This window comes from Notechis scutatus, chromosome 3 (assembly GCF_049901735.1).
Source record: "Notechis scutatus isolate UNSWTSFEM ecotype Mainland chromosome 3, rNotScu1.2, whole genome shotgun sequence".
Taxonomy (NCBI): Eukaryota; Metazoa; Chordata; class Lepidosauria; order Squamata; family Elapidae; genus Notechis; species Notechis scutatus.
Window position 1 is genome coordinate 103582712 of NC_142011.1, and position 14987 is coordinate 103597698.

At 35.6% G+C, this 14987-nt stretch overlaps 1 protein-coding gene across 1 annotated transcript in view; it reads right to left on the reverse strand.

Annotated features, from left to right (window-relative positions):
• The window catches only part of CACNA1E (calcium voltage-gated channel subunit alpha1 E), a 295321-nt gene that overhangs the window by 104334 nt on the left and 176000 nt on the right, over positions 1-14987 (reverse strand). Inside the window, exons 8-13 of the mRNA XM_087960861.1 lie at positions 14303-14418; positions 10116-10169; positions 5837-5923; positions 5234-5443; positions 3593-3705; positions 2242-2354 (exon numbers count right to left, since the gene is read on the reverse strand). Coding sequence (XP_087816987.1) covers positions 2242-2354; positions 3593-3705; positions 5234-5443; positions 5837-5923; positions 10116-10169; positions 14303-14418 — 693 coding nt within the window. The remainder of the gene's footprint in view (positions 1-2241; positions 2355-3592; positions 3706-5233; positions 5444-5836; positions 5924-10115; positions 10170-14302; positions 14419-14987) is intronic.

Sequence of the window (14987 nt, forward strand, 5' to 3'; positions counted from 1 at the left end):
AAAAGCTATCCACTGCCATAGTAGAACCTCTAAGCATAATCTCTGAAAAATCTTTCAGGACCAGCTCCTTGCCTAACCTATGGTCACAATCTTCAAAAAGGGAGACCCCAGCCTAGTGGAAAATTACAGACCAATCTCCTTATGCTGCGTCACCTGTAAAGTCATGGAATCAATTATTAACCAATCCATTATCCTCCACTTAGAGATAAACAACCTACTCTCTAATAAACTATTTGGTTTCAGAAAAAAACTATCCTGTAATCTGCAACTCTTTCACTGCAAAAACATATGGACTACACAACTTGATCAGGGCAAAACAATAGATGCAATCTACATAGACTTTTGTAAAGCCTTTGATTCAGTGGTACATGACAAACTACTCCTAAAACTAAAATCTTATGGTATCTCTGGACAACTGAATAACTGAATGGAAGCATTCCTGTCAAACAGACAACAAATGGTCAACATTGGGAGTGTCCTATCAAATTCTGTACCTGTCAATAGTGGTGTCCCCCAAGGCAGTGTTCTAGGACCAACTCTCTTTATACTCTACATAAATGACCTCTGTGATCATATCAAGAGCAACTGCGTTCTCTTTGCTGATGATGTAAAGCTGTTCAATATCACAGACAATACTGCTACCCTTCAAAAAGATCTTGACTATGTATCAGAATGGTCAAACAAATGGCAACTTCACATCTCAACAAATAAATGCTCTGTCTTACATATTGGCAAAAAATAATAATAATCAGAAAATAAAATACAAGCTGAATAGTCAAGACCTTGTTGATGATCCAAGCTCTGTAAAGGACCTTGGAATACTCATCTCTAATGATCTAAGTGCTAGAACCCATTGTAACTACATAGCCAAAAAGGCATTAAGAGTTGTTAACCTAATCCTACGTAGCTTTTTCTCTGGTAATATCACACTACTAACCAGAGCATACAAAACATTTGCTAGACCTATACTTGAATACAGCTCATCAGTCTGGAACCCACATTACATATCTGATATTAGCACAGTTGAGAAAGTTCAGAAATATTTCACAAGAAGAGTTCTCCACTCCTCTACCCGTTGTAGAATACCTTATGCCACCGGACTTGAAATTCTAGACCTAGAAAACCTTGAATTATGCCGTCTTCGGTCTGATCTAAATATGATATATAAAATCATACATTGCAGTGACTTACCTGTCAATGAATACTTCAGCTTCAACCATAACAACACAAGAGCACACAATAGATACAAACTCAAGGTTAACCACGCCAAACTTGATTGCAGGAAATACGACTTCAGCAACAGAGTGGTCAATGTCTGTAATACTCTACCTGACTCTGTGCTTTCTTCCCCAAACCCCAAAAACTTTAACCTTAGACTGTCTACTATTGACCTCATCCCTTTTCTAAGAGGTCTGTAGGGGGCGTGCTTAAGTGCACCAATGTGCCCACCATCCCTGTCCTATTGTTTCTTTTATTTTTCTTATATGTACCCATTTCATGTATTCATAACTATGTATATACTTATACCTATTATCTTGTAAGCGATTGACAAATCAAGATAAATAAAATAAAATAAATAAATAAAAATAAATAAATAAATAAAATATAGTTGTTCAGCCAAATAGTGAGTCCATCTTATAGTGTGAACATCCAGCTCACATTTTTCCACTTTATCAAGAAGGAGATTATGGTCTGCCTTATCAATTCCCAAAGACTAAATATACCAGCATTCTTTTGGTCAACTAATCTAGTGTCATCAAAGAAAGCAATAAGATTTGTGTGGCATGACCTGTTTTTAAGAAATCCATACTGGGATTCTGATAATTACCCTATTTGTTTCTAAATGCTCAAACATCCACTGCTTAATTATTTTTTGTAGGATTTTCCCACGTATTGATGTCAAGCTGATTGGTCTATAGTTTTCCAAGTCTACTTGTTCTATTTCTTAAATATTGGAACCATGGTGGCTGTTTCCAGTCTTCTGGAACTTCCACTATGTTCCAAGGAAAATTTATGAGCATGAGTGTGTATGTGTTTATTAAGGAGAATTATGTGTTATTATTAGATCAATTTTAGCATTCTAAATTTTTGCTTAGCTTTTCATAGGTAGATAGCCCAAAATTATTAACATTAAGGATGACAAAGGAAAAGGGGAAAGTTATTACCTGTCAATCAAACAATCAAAAATGCAGAGAAAAAGGACAGGAAAACACTGAAAAAAACAGGTAGAATAAATCTCACTTTGTGACTTTAAAGATCCGTAGAAGTCGTAGGGCTCGCAAGACACTAATCCCAAAAGAGGTCCCAGGTCTAAAAATAGCCCAAACTACTTCAAAGATGCTCCCCACTGTAACCTAAGAGAAAAAACACATGCAGAAGAAGTTCTGAAATAGTACAGTGGTCTCCAAATTGCAGCCCTCTGAGCATACTATATTTAACTATAATTCCAATAGTCTCTTTCAACCAGTATGAACAATTCCCCTTCTCAAAAGGTGCTTCACACATTTGTGCTCTCTTGCACACACAAGATCAAAATATATATTTACACTATGCAATGAAACTAAGCAATAGCAACAATGAACATGTATTTTATTTCATTCTTTTTAGAGCTACTTTGTGTTCTAAATTGTACAAAATCCATCACCTGAAAACAATGCAAAGTACTGAATTACTAAACCCTAATAGAAACAACACACTGGCTAGTTTTACGGCAATTAAGTAATCAGAACTTCTTTCAAAGAATCCTAAAAGAGGTGGCTTGCCAGCAATGCCAAATAGCTTATATTGGAATCTTCCACCTTACGGAATTGTAGTTCCAATTTATTTTCTGGTGAGAAATTATTTTTAACCAATTAGGACTGGATGTAGGTATTCCATTAAGAGTAAGGACAAGAAAGAAATGTTTAAGAAACAATGGTTTTGCTATTTTTACATATGATAATTGCTGCAAGATTACTATTTGTACAACTGATGAGTTTGGTGATTTGAAAGGATAATGTATGTAAAGCGGGAAACAATGATACAACCTTAAAGAGAAAAGATGAAATATAAATTCATTTATAACCACTGTCAATAAGGTCAGAAGCCACTTCCTTATAATCCTCTCTTTTTTCTTTTTCTTCTTTTTTCTATTTTCTTTTCTCACTATGCACTGTTTTACTTTATCTACTCTATTTTCAGTTCCACTGGTGGAAATTACCAGTGAACAAAAGCATTGCTTCTTTTATAGTCATCCATCATCCATCCATCCATGGTATTCCTGGCTCTATAAGACTATCCCCCCACTATTCTTTTACCTGTAGCACTGTCATTTTCCCAGAAATCCACTTCTTTCCTGATAGGAAAGAGCTGTACTTTGATAGCCAATTAAAAAGTAAGTTTGAAGAAACACCTGACATACATAGACTGTATAGAGGGATTGTCACATAACCATCAGTTTAATCAAATTACTGTAAAACTTTCCTCTGGACCAACTTCCCTTTGCTCATCTTTGGCATCACATTCTCTTCCCTGTTCATTTATAAGGGTCTATTCACATCAGTGCATTTCCTCCAACTAACTTATTTCCTTCAATATCATTTGCCCTGCTTACCCCGCAGTCAAAACAGTTGAAAGAAGAATGGAAATAAAGACGTGGTCCCATTCCGTACATTTTCAAAGACATCTCTAGTAGGAACAGCCCCAGAAATATAAACTCTGCATAGTCTGAAAAGAAAGCCATCCAAGTAGGTTAGTTCTAGTTCTTCCTTTCTGTCTCATTTATTTTTGAAAGAATTTATCAAAACGATCGATATACCTTCAAATATCAGGCTGACATTGTCAAATTTTTCTACCCAATCAAACATCATAGGTCAGAAAACTAGTTACAATCATCCTGGGAGCTAGAAAGAATCTTTATGACTGCAGCTTATAAAAATGTGGGGAACATGATAAAAATTGCTTCTCCATCTAACTTCCAAGAATAAATTAGAAGGCACATTAGTGGATCATTGCTCAATTTCTGAGCTTTTGCATGCTGGTATTCTTACAAAGTAAGTTGTGTTTTTATATGATCAAATCAGATATTTAAGAGATTTATCTGAGTCAGCCTCTCAATACCATTAAAACACAAATGTCTGCAATAAAAATAAATGGTAATGTATCCAAAGAAGTTAGAAGTTAGTCCATCTCTGCTCTAACCATCCTTCAAACATTATTCTTTCTGAACATCTAATGATGTGATTTTTTAAAATTTACTTTAATTTACTTTAGCAAAATTGATATGAAGCAAGTTACTTCTTTTGCCCCTTATTTCACATACCAGCAGTAATATGTAATGTCCCAAAAATATTTTGGAAGCCTTTTCATGTAGTAAGTAAAGACCTGCTGTAGGAAATTTAGTGGTTAGCAGTTGTGGTATTCAGAACTCAAGAGTCAAACATTCTTCTCCAGATTACGCTTTTTGCAAAAGTTTATCAATAATTTCTCAATTTTGTTCTTCTGACTTGCTATTGTTTCTAGACCTGTTGTTTTTCTGGCTGTTATTTATTTGGGGTGCGATTGTGGCCTATGAACTTTTGTTTATAAGCACCCATGATGCCATTACCAAATTAAGTTTGTGACACTGTCAACAAAATAATGCAGGTTGTCCATTTTGTTAAGTAAGAGTAAAAAGGAATGAGGTCAGTAATAACCAAAACATTATTATTTCAATTTACAGTTCTAAAAACTGGTCTGTTTGAAAATGGGAATGCATTCTATATGTTTTCCTAATATATGCATTTTCCTTTTCACTTTCTTCTGATATATCCATTCTGCAAAGATTAACGAATTGTGAATTACATTACAATATTCAGGAAAAAGTAGATATTTTCATATAACTACTTTTTGGATTGCACTTTTTTTGGGTTAATGCATTGAAAAATTTCAATACCCTCCTCTCCAGTAAATGCAATTGAGGATTTGTCCTAGCTTAATTATGGAGGTAAGAAGGAGATTTATTGTTGTTTTTCATGAATTTCCTCATGAGAACATTTCCTCAATGGAATATAATTCTGAATATAATTATGAACTTCTGTCATAATAATCTTAAGTTCCACAATCACCAAAATTCAAATTGGGAATGCTCAGTTTCTGTGTGGAGGTGAGACACTTTTACTTATAATGCAGTTGGTTTTAGGCTAGTGTTTCTTGTTCTCTGCTTCAAATTGGTTGCAAGAATGTTACATGAACAAGACAGAACTCCATCACTTACTTAGCAGGTGTGTAAGCCATGCAGGCTGTTTGTGGTGGACAATAGCCACACAAGCAGTGTTGAGGGCCACTATGCTCAGGACAAGCCAATAGAACACCTGGGATTTCACCATGTGACGAACGGAGATCCGCAGGAGGCGTTCCTTGTGTCGGAAGTATGAGGCCCCATCCAATTTTGCACTTTTGATGCTGGATCGAGCAAGTGGGGTTCCTACAATGGAATGAAGAAGAGAGATAAGAAGTGCTGAGAGCTATTAGAATGCACTATGGGCTTTAATTATTAAAAAGCTTATGGTTATTCTGCCATTGTCTCTTCTGTCATGAGGCTTTTCCTTACCACTTTGAAAGTTTTTCTTCCTACCTTCTATCCACAAAATGTAAAAGGGAGAAACAATGGAAAAAAGTACAGGAGCAGCATCTCCAATTGACTGTACAGCAGCTGTATAGCAAATATATAGTTGTCCACTTTACTTACTATAGGTCTGATCTGTTTCTTCACTTCTATTTGAATATGGCTGTTTTAAGATTTGGGATAAACATTATATTGTAGTAGAATGAGGTACCTTAACTGGCCAAAGGACATATATTGTTAGCTTCATCTTACCCACAGATGAGATATCCACCCGCTCATCACTAGAATCACGATTGATAGCTTCTGTCCGGTTCCTTTTAATAGTTGCTCTCCTAAGTACTAAAAAAGGAGAAGAAAAAGCACACCAGTAAATATTACCTGTACGTTATGTAGTAACAGTGGGCAGTTCCTAACTTTCATAATAACTGAGCAGAAACTGAATTATTCCTGGAGGTACAGTTATAATAACGAGAGCCAGCAATAGGAGGCATTTCATTTGGTATATACACTATGTATTGCCTTATGATATAATACTTATCACTTAACTCCACACACTTTTGTTATTTTAGTGCATGAATTTTTTTGTTATATATTTCATAAAATTAAAGTTGGACATTTTGCTTTAGATATAATTTCTAAATCACTATGAGAGTTAAACTAAGAACCAGTTGTTCCCAGGGCAGAGATGAATGCTATGTAAAAATACAAAAATTGCTTAGTTCCAAAACCATTAAGTGTTGTACCATGTATCCATTCACTTGGAAGGGGAGGCGGTGGAAGATATGGCCCCAGGGCTGTAAAACCCTGTTATCACTGTTCACTGAGACATTATCCATGTCTCAGTACAATTTCTAATCTAGCTGACCCTCTTCTAAAATCTAGCTGAGGAGTGGAACAAAATAATGAAGTATTCAGAGATCTGTGATTTATTGCCAAGCCATAATCTGGGGAGCATAATGATCAGGGCAGGGGATATGTATATGTGTGTGTGCTTGTATATTTGTTATGGCTGACATCAACTATAGATAAACTAAAGCCAAGATGATGTTTATAATTTGGGTTTATTCTACAATTACTCTGCATGGTCTGATATCCAAAGTATTAGTAATAACATTTTGCAAAGAGAAATGTGGCTTAAAGATACTGAACTATATACTGAAAACTTGGAATACATTTGTCTTAAAAAAGTGTTAGATTTATTGAACTTGGAGTGTTGCCAAGAAGATGTTTTGTTTTGTTGGAAAAAAATGTCTACTTCTTACTGAAATACTGGATTCATATGGGCTCACTTTCAGCCTTTCAATGGACTCCTTGTAAAAATAATGGAAAAACCAATCAATAAGATCCTTTATGGACATGTATTAATTCACTCTTAAAAAACAAAGTCATCGTGGATCTCCGGTTTGTCGGTTCGCGAGCGGCAGGGATTCGCGCGAAGCTGCGCGATCCTGCTGCGCTAGCCGCTTTTGGGACTCCGATCCGGACGGGTACGGAGCTAGGCTGACTGCAGGGGCAGTTGAAGGTAGGGGGATCCGGAGAAGGGTTTGGGGTGTTGCAGACCCTCCCCAGCCGGCAGAACCCCCTTTTCCCAAGACGGTGCAGCGGCGGTCCGTAATGGCCGCCACAAAGAAGCTGGCAGCCGGGTAAGAATGCGCAGGAGGAAGTGGAGAAAGTTTTTGAAAGGAGAAAGTTTTTCTTGGTTCCTAGGACTCTAAGACATATTTAACAAAATTCCTGAAAAGTATGACTTTCTGAATGATACTTTCTAGAAGAGAAAAAAGCGGCAGTTTGATGGTGCTGAAAGGAAAGCTTACCCTCTTTTCCTATGGAATAAATAAGTGAATATTAAGAAACTTATTTTTTTAGGTGAAAACTGGCTTTAAGCGATGAGTGGGAAGAGAGAGGACTAAAAAAAAAATATTTGTATGCTAAGACTTTGTTGGAGGAGATGCCTTAAGGATTTGAAGACTAAAATATATTGCAATAAGATTTTAAGAAACAGATTTGGACTTTCTTTTTCTCTGATTGATACTACCCCAGGAGGAGAAAGTGAGAACTCTGCCTTGGTTTGGACTGATTGATAACTTTGGGACTGTTTTATTTTTTCTTTGGAATATTCTGGTTGTTGTAAGAAGAAAGAAGGGGAAAAGAAAAGAAAAGATTTATAATGGCTCTTTCTATTGAGGAACTGAGAAAAGATTATGAACAAGCAAAAAAAATGGTAAAGCTGGTTTGAAAGAAGCCTTCCTTTTTTAGAAATGGCGCTTATTAACTATCAACAAACATTACAACAGATGAAGACAGCAGAAGAAGAAGAAGGAGAGGAAGCCATTTTTAATAAATTTCAGAACTCGACCAAGAAAGAAGGAAGAGGGAAAGGAAGAGAAATAAAGGACTTAAGATTTAAAAAAACACTTAAGAAAGGGAAAAATAAGGTGCAAAATCAATATAATGATAGTAAACAAAAGGGAAAAGGAATACGACAGAGAAGGGAAGCCAGTAAGGCAGAGGCTAGAAGAAGGGGGGGGTAGAAAGGTTTGTTGGGAGAAGAAAGAAAGGGAAAAGGTGGAGAAAAGCTACAAAGTTTTGAAATTAAATGGGAAAAAAGGAATCTTTTTTAGGGATAAAGGATAAAGTATAATTTCTTCAAAGAGATTTTGCAAGGTACATAAGATGATATTGTAGTATTGTATTAGAAATAGAAAACTTAAATGGTTTAAGAGTTGATAAGAGATTAAAATGTTGAAATGTTTAATAATGATTGGTTTTAAAATTTAATAATATGAGGGGAGGTTTAGAATATTGAGTTTTAATTAAAGAGTTTAATAAGATTATGGTATTGATGTTATTATAAAATTTCTATTATAGTATTTGTTTTTAATATTTAGATCTATTGTTTAACTATGTATTTAATTATTCTGGATGTAATGTACCAAGCAAAATCGGATTGGGTATTGGGCGTTATTTTAAAGGTTAATTTGATTAATTTAGGGGGGAGATAGAAAGGCATCATACTCTGATTAGTGATTTCAGGAGAAACTTCTTTTTTTTTTTATAAGGAACGAGACAAAGGGACAATAAAGAATGGACAAAAGATACAAATATAATGACTCAAATTAAGATGATTAATTAAGATAGAATTAAGAAGAGTGAAATATGTGGAGAAGTTAATATAGAAGACTTAGAATGGTAAATAAAATAAGTAATGATATGTAAGATGAGCATGAATATAATTGAAGTCCATGAAGAGAGAGATACCTGGGTCCAAGTTACTTTCCAAAAAGATTTTTTTTATGTTTTGTGTGTTGTGTGTATATGTTTTTTTTTTTTGGGGGGGGAGAATTAATAAAACCTTGCAGAAATATAGAATGAGAATAATGGTAACTAAGTCAGAAAGAAATAGATGAAATAATAATAATAAAATTGAATAAGAGTAAAGAGAAATAAAGAGAAATTGGATAAGAGGTTTTTGTATGTTTATATGGAAATGGTTTAAAACAGAATTATAGTTTATCTGACTTGTTAAATTTATAATGGAAAAAGGTTTAAACATGTAATGGATAATGATGATTTGTGTGTTTTGAAAATTAATAAAACTTGTTTTAAAAAAACAAAAAAACAAAGTCATCATTGTATACAGTATCTATGCTTTGTTAGTTCCTTTTTAACTATTTTCTCTATGTATTTATTCAGGTTTTTTTTTCTTTTCCTTATTCAGGTAGTTCTCATTTAGCTACCATAATTGAGACCAGAAACTTGGTTGCTATGCAAGGCAGTTACAAAATGAAACCACAACTGTGTTTATGATTTTAATCCATCTTTCAGATTTACAGATTTGTGAAGGTTGTAGAAAACAAGGATTGGCCACAAAGTTACTTTTTCATCAGCATCGTGATGAAAACTATGCATAGTTGCTCAATGAGGCAATTACTAAAAAAAGGACTACCTGTAATTATTTTGTAGAAGTAGTTTTTCTTTCTTCTCTTTAAATGGATATTAGATTAGATTACCAAAACCATTAGTTGAGTCTTCAATGTTAGGTGCAGTAGAGATGGGGTTATCATCTGATATGGAAACCGCATGCTACCCTTGCATGTTAATAGGTTGAACTGACCCAAATATCTGTATATGTTTGATATACCAGTACCTGGATCACTTGATAAACCTGCCCTGTGATGCCTTCCTGGCTACTAGACCAGAACTAGACCATTTGTTCTTACCTGAACAAATAACAACTGGGGAACAATCATAAAGAAAAAAACAACACATCGGAGACACATATACATGCCCTGCTGCTTCTCCCTTGCAAATTCCCTTCTTTCTCCACTTTTGTCTGCCTCCATAAATAGACAGAAAGGTAGAAGAACCTGGATGTGTGGCATGCAGGCAGTTTCACCCCGTCTTCTACTGACAAATATGCTTGGGCTGTGCATAAGGAGTTAACCGACATATGACTGTGACAGAAAGTGTACTGTGAATCAGTTAGAGAGAAGAGAATAGTTATTTTTTGAGAGAGGAGGAGGATTCTTACCTTCTAAGGCTGATGTGCCAGAATTTTTGTTCTCTTCAGCCAGCATTACTTCTTCTATAGAAAGATTTATAATTGATTTAGTTATTCAGTTGTCTAGCTTTCTTGAATTTTAGTGAAGCAAACAGTTCTCAGTTCTCATGTCCGTAGAAATAGGGGAAAGAGGGTTAATAAAAAGGAGGAGGTAAGAAAATAAAGCAGCACAAAAGAAGCTTAAAATGAACCCTAACTCTAACCCTAATCTTTTTCAGACATAGAAAGAGGAATGGGACACGATAATAAAGTATTAATATTTTCTCTTTCATTGTCTGCTTAAAATTATCTTGTGTCAGCTTTTTTTTTTTTTTTGGCCTGGCTGAACAAAACATAAGAACACCATTCATTGGAAGGCATTGCTCTGCTCACTTTTGTTTGTTTATTTTGCTTGTATCAGGGATGGGGGGTGGTGGACAGATTAGTCAGTTTTGGAATAAATTAACCCCTCCACCCCTGAACAATAGTATGATTTATAACTATGATATCAAAGTAAAGAAAACTTTTATGAAACCAACTTATGTGGAAGTAAATCAACGAGTCAGTCGATACAAACATGTAATGTCAAATACCTTTGCTCAGTTCAAAACATGTCTCTAATAAGTAATATCCAACTGGAAAAATACCGCTTAATGGGCTAATTGGTGCTTGACAGAAAACAATTACCAGCTATTTTGCCAATATCCGATTTGGTTATTACTTTCTATGTTACAAATAAACATCTTTAGACATATAGACATTAAAATGGCAGCATAATTCTCTGAAATATTATTTTGGATCATAATAAGGATGGTGCAGTTTGTCCAGAGGTAGGCTGCACTTTCATTGACAAGGGCTTTGCTGGTCGTGAGCTCGCACACGCTGCTTTGGGGCTGAAACACAGCTTCACAGAGGCAGCTAATAGACTAAGGCAGCTCCGGTGAGTACAGCAGGGTGGTGTGGAACTCACTTAGGCAGCCTGGGTGAGGGAAAAGTTAGTTATTTAGGGAAATCATAGCAGAAGGATGGTTGGGTGGGCCCAGCCAGAGATCACAGCTAGGGGTTTGCCTGAACTCCGCCGACCATCCAGCAGCCCACCACTGAGTTTGTCCACAAATAGGCCTCCACCATAGAATAATCAGATTTGGCAGTCAATATTAAATGTACTGAAATGAATTGTGCTTGGAAAACAACCAGTAGCTAATATAGATATTTCAACATGGCAGTGATGGAGCTGTCCTGAGAGATGCCATTCCCTACCTGTTCAACCAATTTCAGGGCCAGCTGTAATGTTGAAACTATCTTCAACAGCTGCTCTGCAAAGAAAATACAATCTAACCTTGTGTAATTGCTACTTGTGCCACTCTCTTCCAGGTAAGATCATAAAAGCCCCTTTTGTCATCCTGTATTGATGTGTAAAACTCATTACTCCTATACACTATGAAATTTCATCTGAAATTGAAGTTTAAAATTATGTTAAAGGAGATCTACTTTATACTTGCTGACTTTGCTATTAAAGTTCTCCACTCCTCTACTCGTTGCAGAATACCTTATGCCACCAGACTTGAAATTCTAGAACTAGAAAACCTTGAATTACGCCGTCTTCGGTCTGACTTAAGAATGGTATATAAAATCATACATTGCAATGTCCTACCTGTCAGTGAATACTTCAGCTTCAACCATAACAACACAAGAGCACACAATAGATACAAACTCAAAGTAAACCGCACCAAACTTGATTGCAGGAAATACGACTTCAGCAATAGAGTGGTCAATGTCTGGAATACTCTACCCGACTCTGTAGTTTCTTCCCCAAACCCCAAAAACTTTAACCTTCGACTGTCTACTATTGACCTCACCCCTTTCCTAAGAGGTCTGTAGGGGGCGTGCATAAGCGCACCAACGTGCCTACCGTCCCTGTCCTATTGTTTCTCTTATTCTTTTATTTTTCTTATATGTACCCATTTCATGTATTCATAACTATGTATACACTTATACTTATTATCTTGTAAACAACTGGCAAATAAAAAATAAAAAATCTCCAGGAATGTAGCAAGTTTTGCACTATTGCAATTGTTATTACAAGACATTGAGTTTTACTCATGCTGATTGAGGGCACTGAATCTTCCTGTGTATAAATGTGTGCCAGTTTGGTTTAGTGGTTAAGATCAGCCTAGAAATGAGGAGACTGTGAGTTCTAGTCCCACCTTAAATATGAAAGCTGGTTGGGGTACTTTGGGCCAGTCACTCTCAGCCCAACCCACTGCACAGGGTTGTGATTGTGGAGAAAATAGGAGGAAAGTGTATATTTGCTGCCCTGAATTATGTATATAAAAAAATAGGATTGGCATAAAAATAAATAAGTAACTATCCATCTGTCTTTATGTCTATTTTTAATTAATTTATTTTTAGAGGGTGTTATTACTAATATCCTTCTGTACCCTGCTTCTTCTTTGCTGTTTTTGAAAGATGGGTGTTCCTAAATATTAATGAAATTAAAGTTAAGTCAGACATGTTGACGGAATAGTCCAGCAGCCATGACATATTCATACAGAGTCCCAGATTGCAAACTTCTTTTTTCATAGGAAATACAATCTTATTGAGGACAAGCAGATATTCTAAATTCCAAATCTTTGGATTTAGCAATTATATATTTTCCATATCCAGTTTCAAATTGCATTCATTCATTCATTCATTGCCTGGATTTATATGGGTGCCCATTTCATATATGTGATTCTGGGTGGCTAATTCAAAAAGACCATCAATGCAATAAACAATGGAATTAAATAAAATACATAAAACATAAAATGGCTACCGAGGATAAACCCATCAACCCACAAATACATTTGATCGACAGGCTGAGAGAAAAGCCAGATCTTAAGAACTTTATGAAAGGCCAGAAAGTTTGGGGCTCATCAGTTCTTGGTGGAAATGGTGTTCCAGAAGGCAGATACTGAAAAGGCACTGTTTCCCTGACTGATGATATTCTAATAATCAGCATGCCCTTTCCTGCCAGACCTGATGGGATGGGATAGAGACAATCTCTTATAACCTGAAGATAAGCAGGGCATTTGAGGGGTCCAATCCTGAACCCACAGAAAAAGAAAAGAACTGCTCAGTACCATCAGTGTATGTTCCAATCATACATGAGTTTCTCCAACCCCAGTTCCCTTAAATACCAAAAAGTCCTGACCCATCCAGACATATCAGTGCATCTTTCTTAATCGCTTTTCCTAATACAAATTGTTCATTGGAAAGACTATTTAATTAGGAAAGAATACCTCTGTGCGAAATCTAGGTCTGCTCTAAAAATAAAAAAGATAAAGATAATCCAACTGTATCTGAATATAATACATATGTAAGATAAAATTAGTGGATGTCACTTCAGATCAACAGGTATTTTGTTTATCTTGAAAAGTACTTTTCCAACTTTAAAAAAAAATGGAAAAATCAGACCGGCTGCCACAATTAGATATGTCTGTCTCCTTTCCAATTATCTGGAAAAAACAATTGACTGTTGGAATTAAGGGATTAACAGAGTTAATCTATGCATGAATAATTACAAACAAAAATAATTCAGATAAATCATCAGGAAAATTATTCGAATATGCTCTTTTAAGTAAAAAGGTCTCTCCTTGAACTGCTGTGTCAATTTCATTTATTTTTCATGAAACAACTTTGTCCCCAGCTCCGTTATGACATCACAACAATGTTATATGAAATTATTCATCTATATTGTTGTGTAGGAACAAGGAATACATTTTACTGGGATTTATAAGAGCACTTTGATGTTCCTATGTAGATTCCTAACTTGTTTAAGCTAAAAAAAAAATGCCTTTTTAAAAACAGCATGGCATATTTTAGCATAAAAAAAAAAAAACTTGCCAGATGCTCACACCTACACAAGAGGTGTGCAGCAGAACACTTCATTTACAAATAAGATGATAACAATCCAGAACAATAAATCTTCATGAAAAGGAACTTTTTTAAAAAAACATATTTTTAGAAACAAATGGAAGAAGGCTGAACATAGGGAAAAGTAGTTTCATTGTCTCGCCAACAGTATTGGGTGCGAAGACTGGGATGGGCATCTATTTCAGTAGTGTCCCTAGTGGTTTTCTGAAGGAGCTCCACTGATTTAATTGGCCTTAGAAATGCCTCAGCCCAGTTTGTGTTACCTGCTTTGTCTATCCAGGCCCGGTAGCCATTCAGCTCCCGCTCAATCTGCTGCTGTCTTCTCAGTTTCATGAAAGCCCGGCGATTTTCCACTCGCTCTCTCTCTTTGGCAAATTCTCTGTAAAAAGGAAAGGCCAGGAACTGATCAGTTTGGATTGTATTCTGACATAGCCAGGCCAGTTAGGAAAAGGGCTGTATTAGGTGCTGTTTCAAGAATGGAGGATTTTCATCAGCTGATTGTGTCATCTCTTTAAAATAAGTTTGATTTGAGCTGCACTAGAAATTTGCAGAGCTATTCAGAAACCAAGAGATTAGAACTATATGTTTCATATTTCACAAAGAATTAGCAGCCAATCCATGTCAAGCCAATACAGAGAGAAAAGAAAGGCAGACAATCAGAGCTTTCTTGCTACCATTTCAAGCTGGACAATAGTTGTATGTCTTTTCTTCCCCTTCTCTGATTCCACTGGGTCCTTTCAAGAAATGATAAATAGATGATAGATAGATAGATAGATAGATAGATAGATAGATAGATAGATAGATAGAGATAGATAGATAGATAGATAGATAGATAGATAGATAGAAAGATAGATATGGATGGATGGATAGATAGATAGATAGATAGATAGATAGATAGATAGATAGATAGATAGATGGATGGATGGATGGATGGATGGATGGATGGAT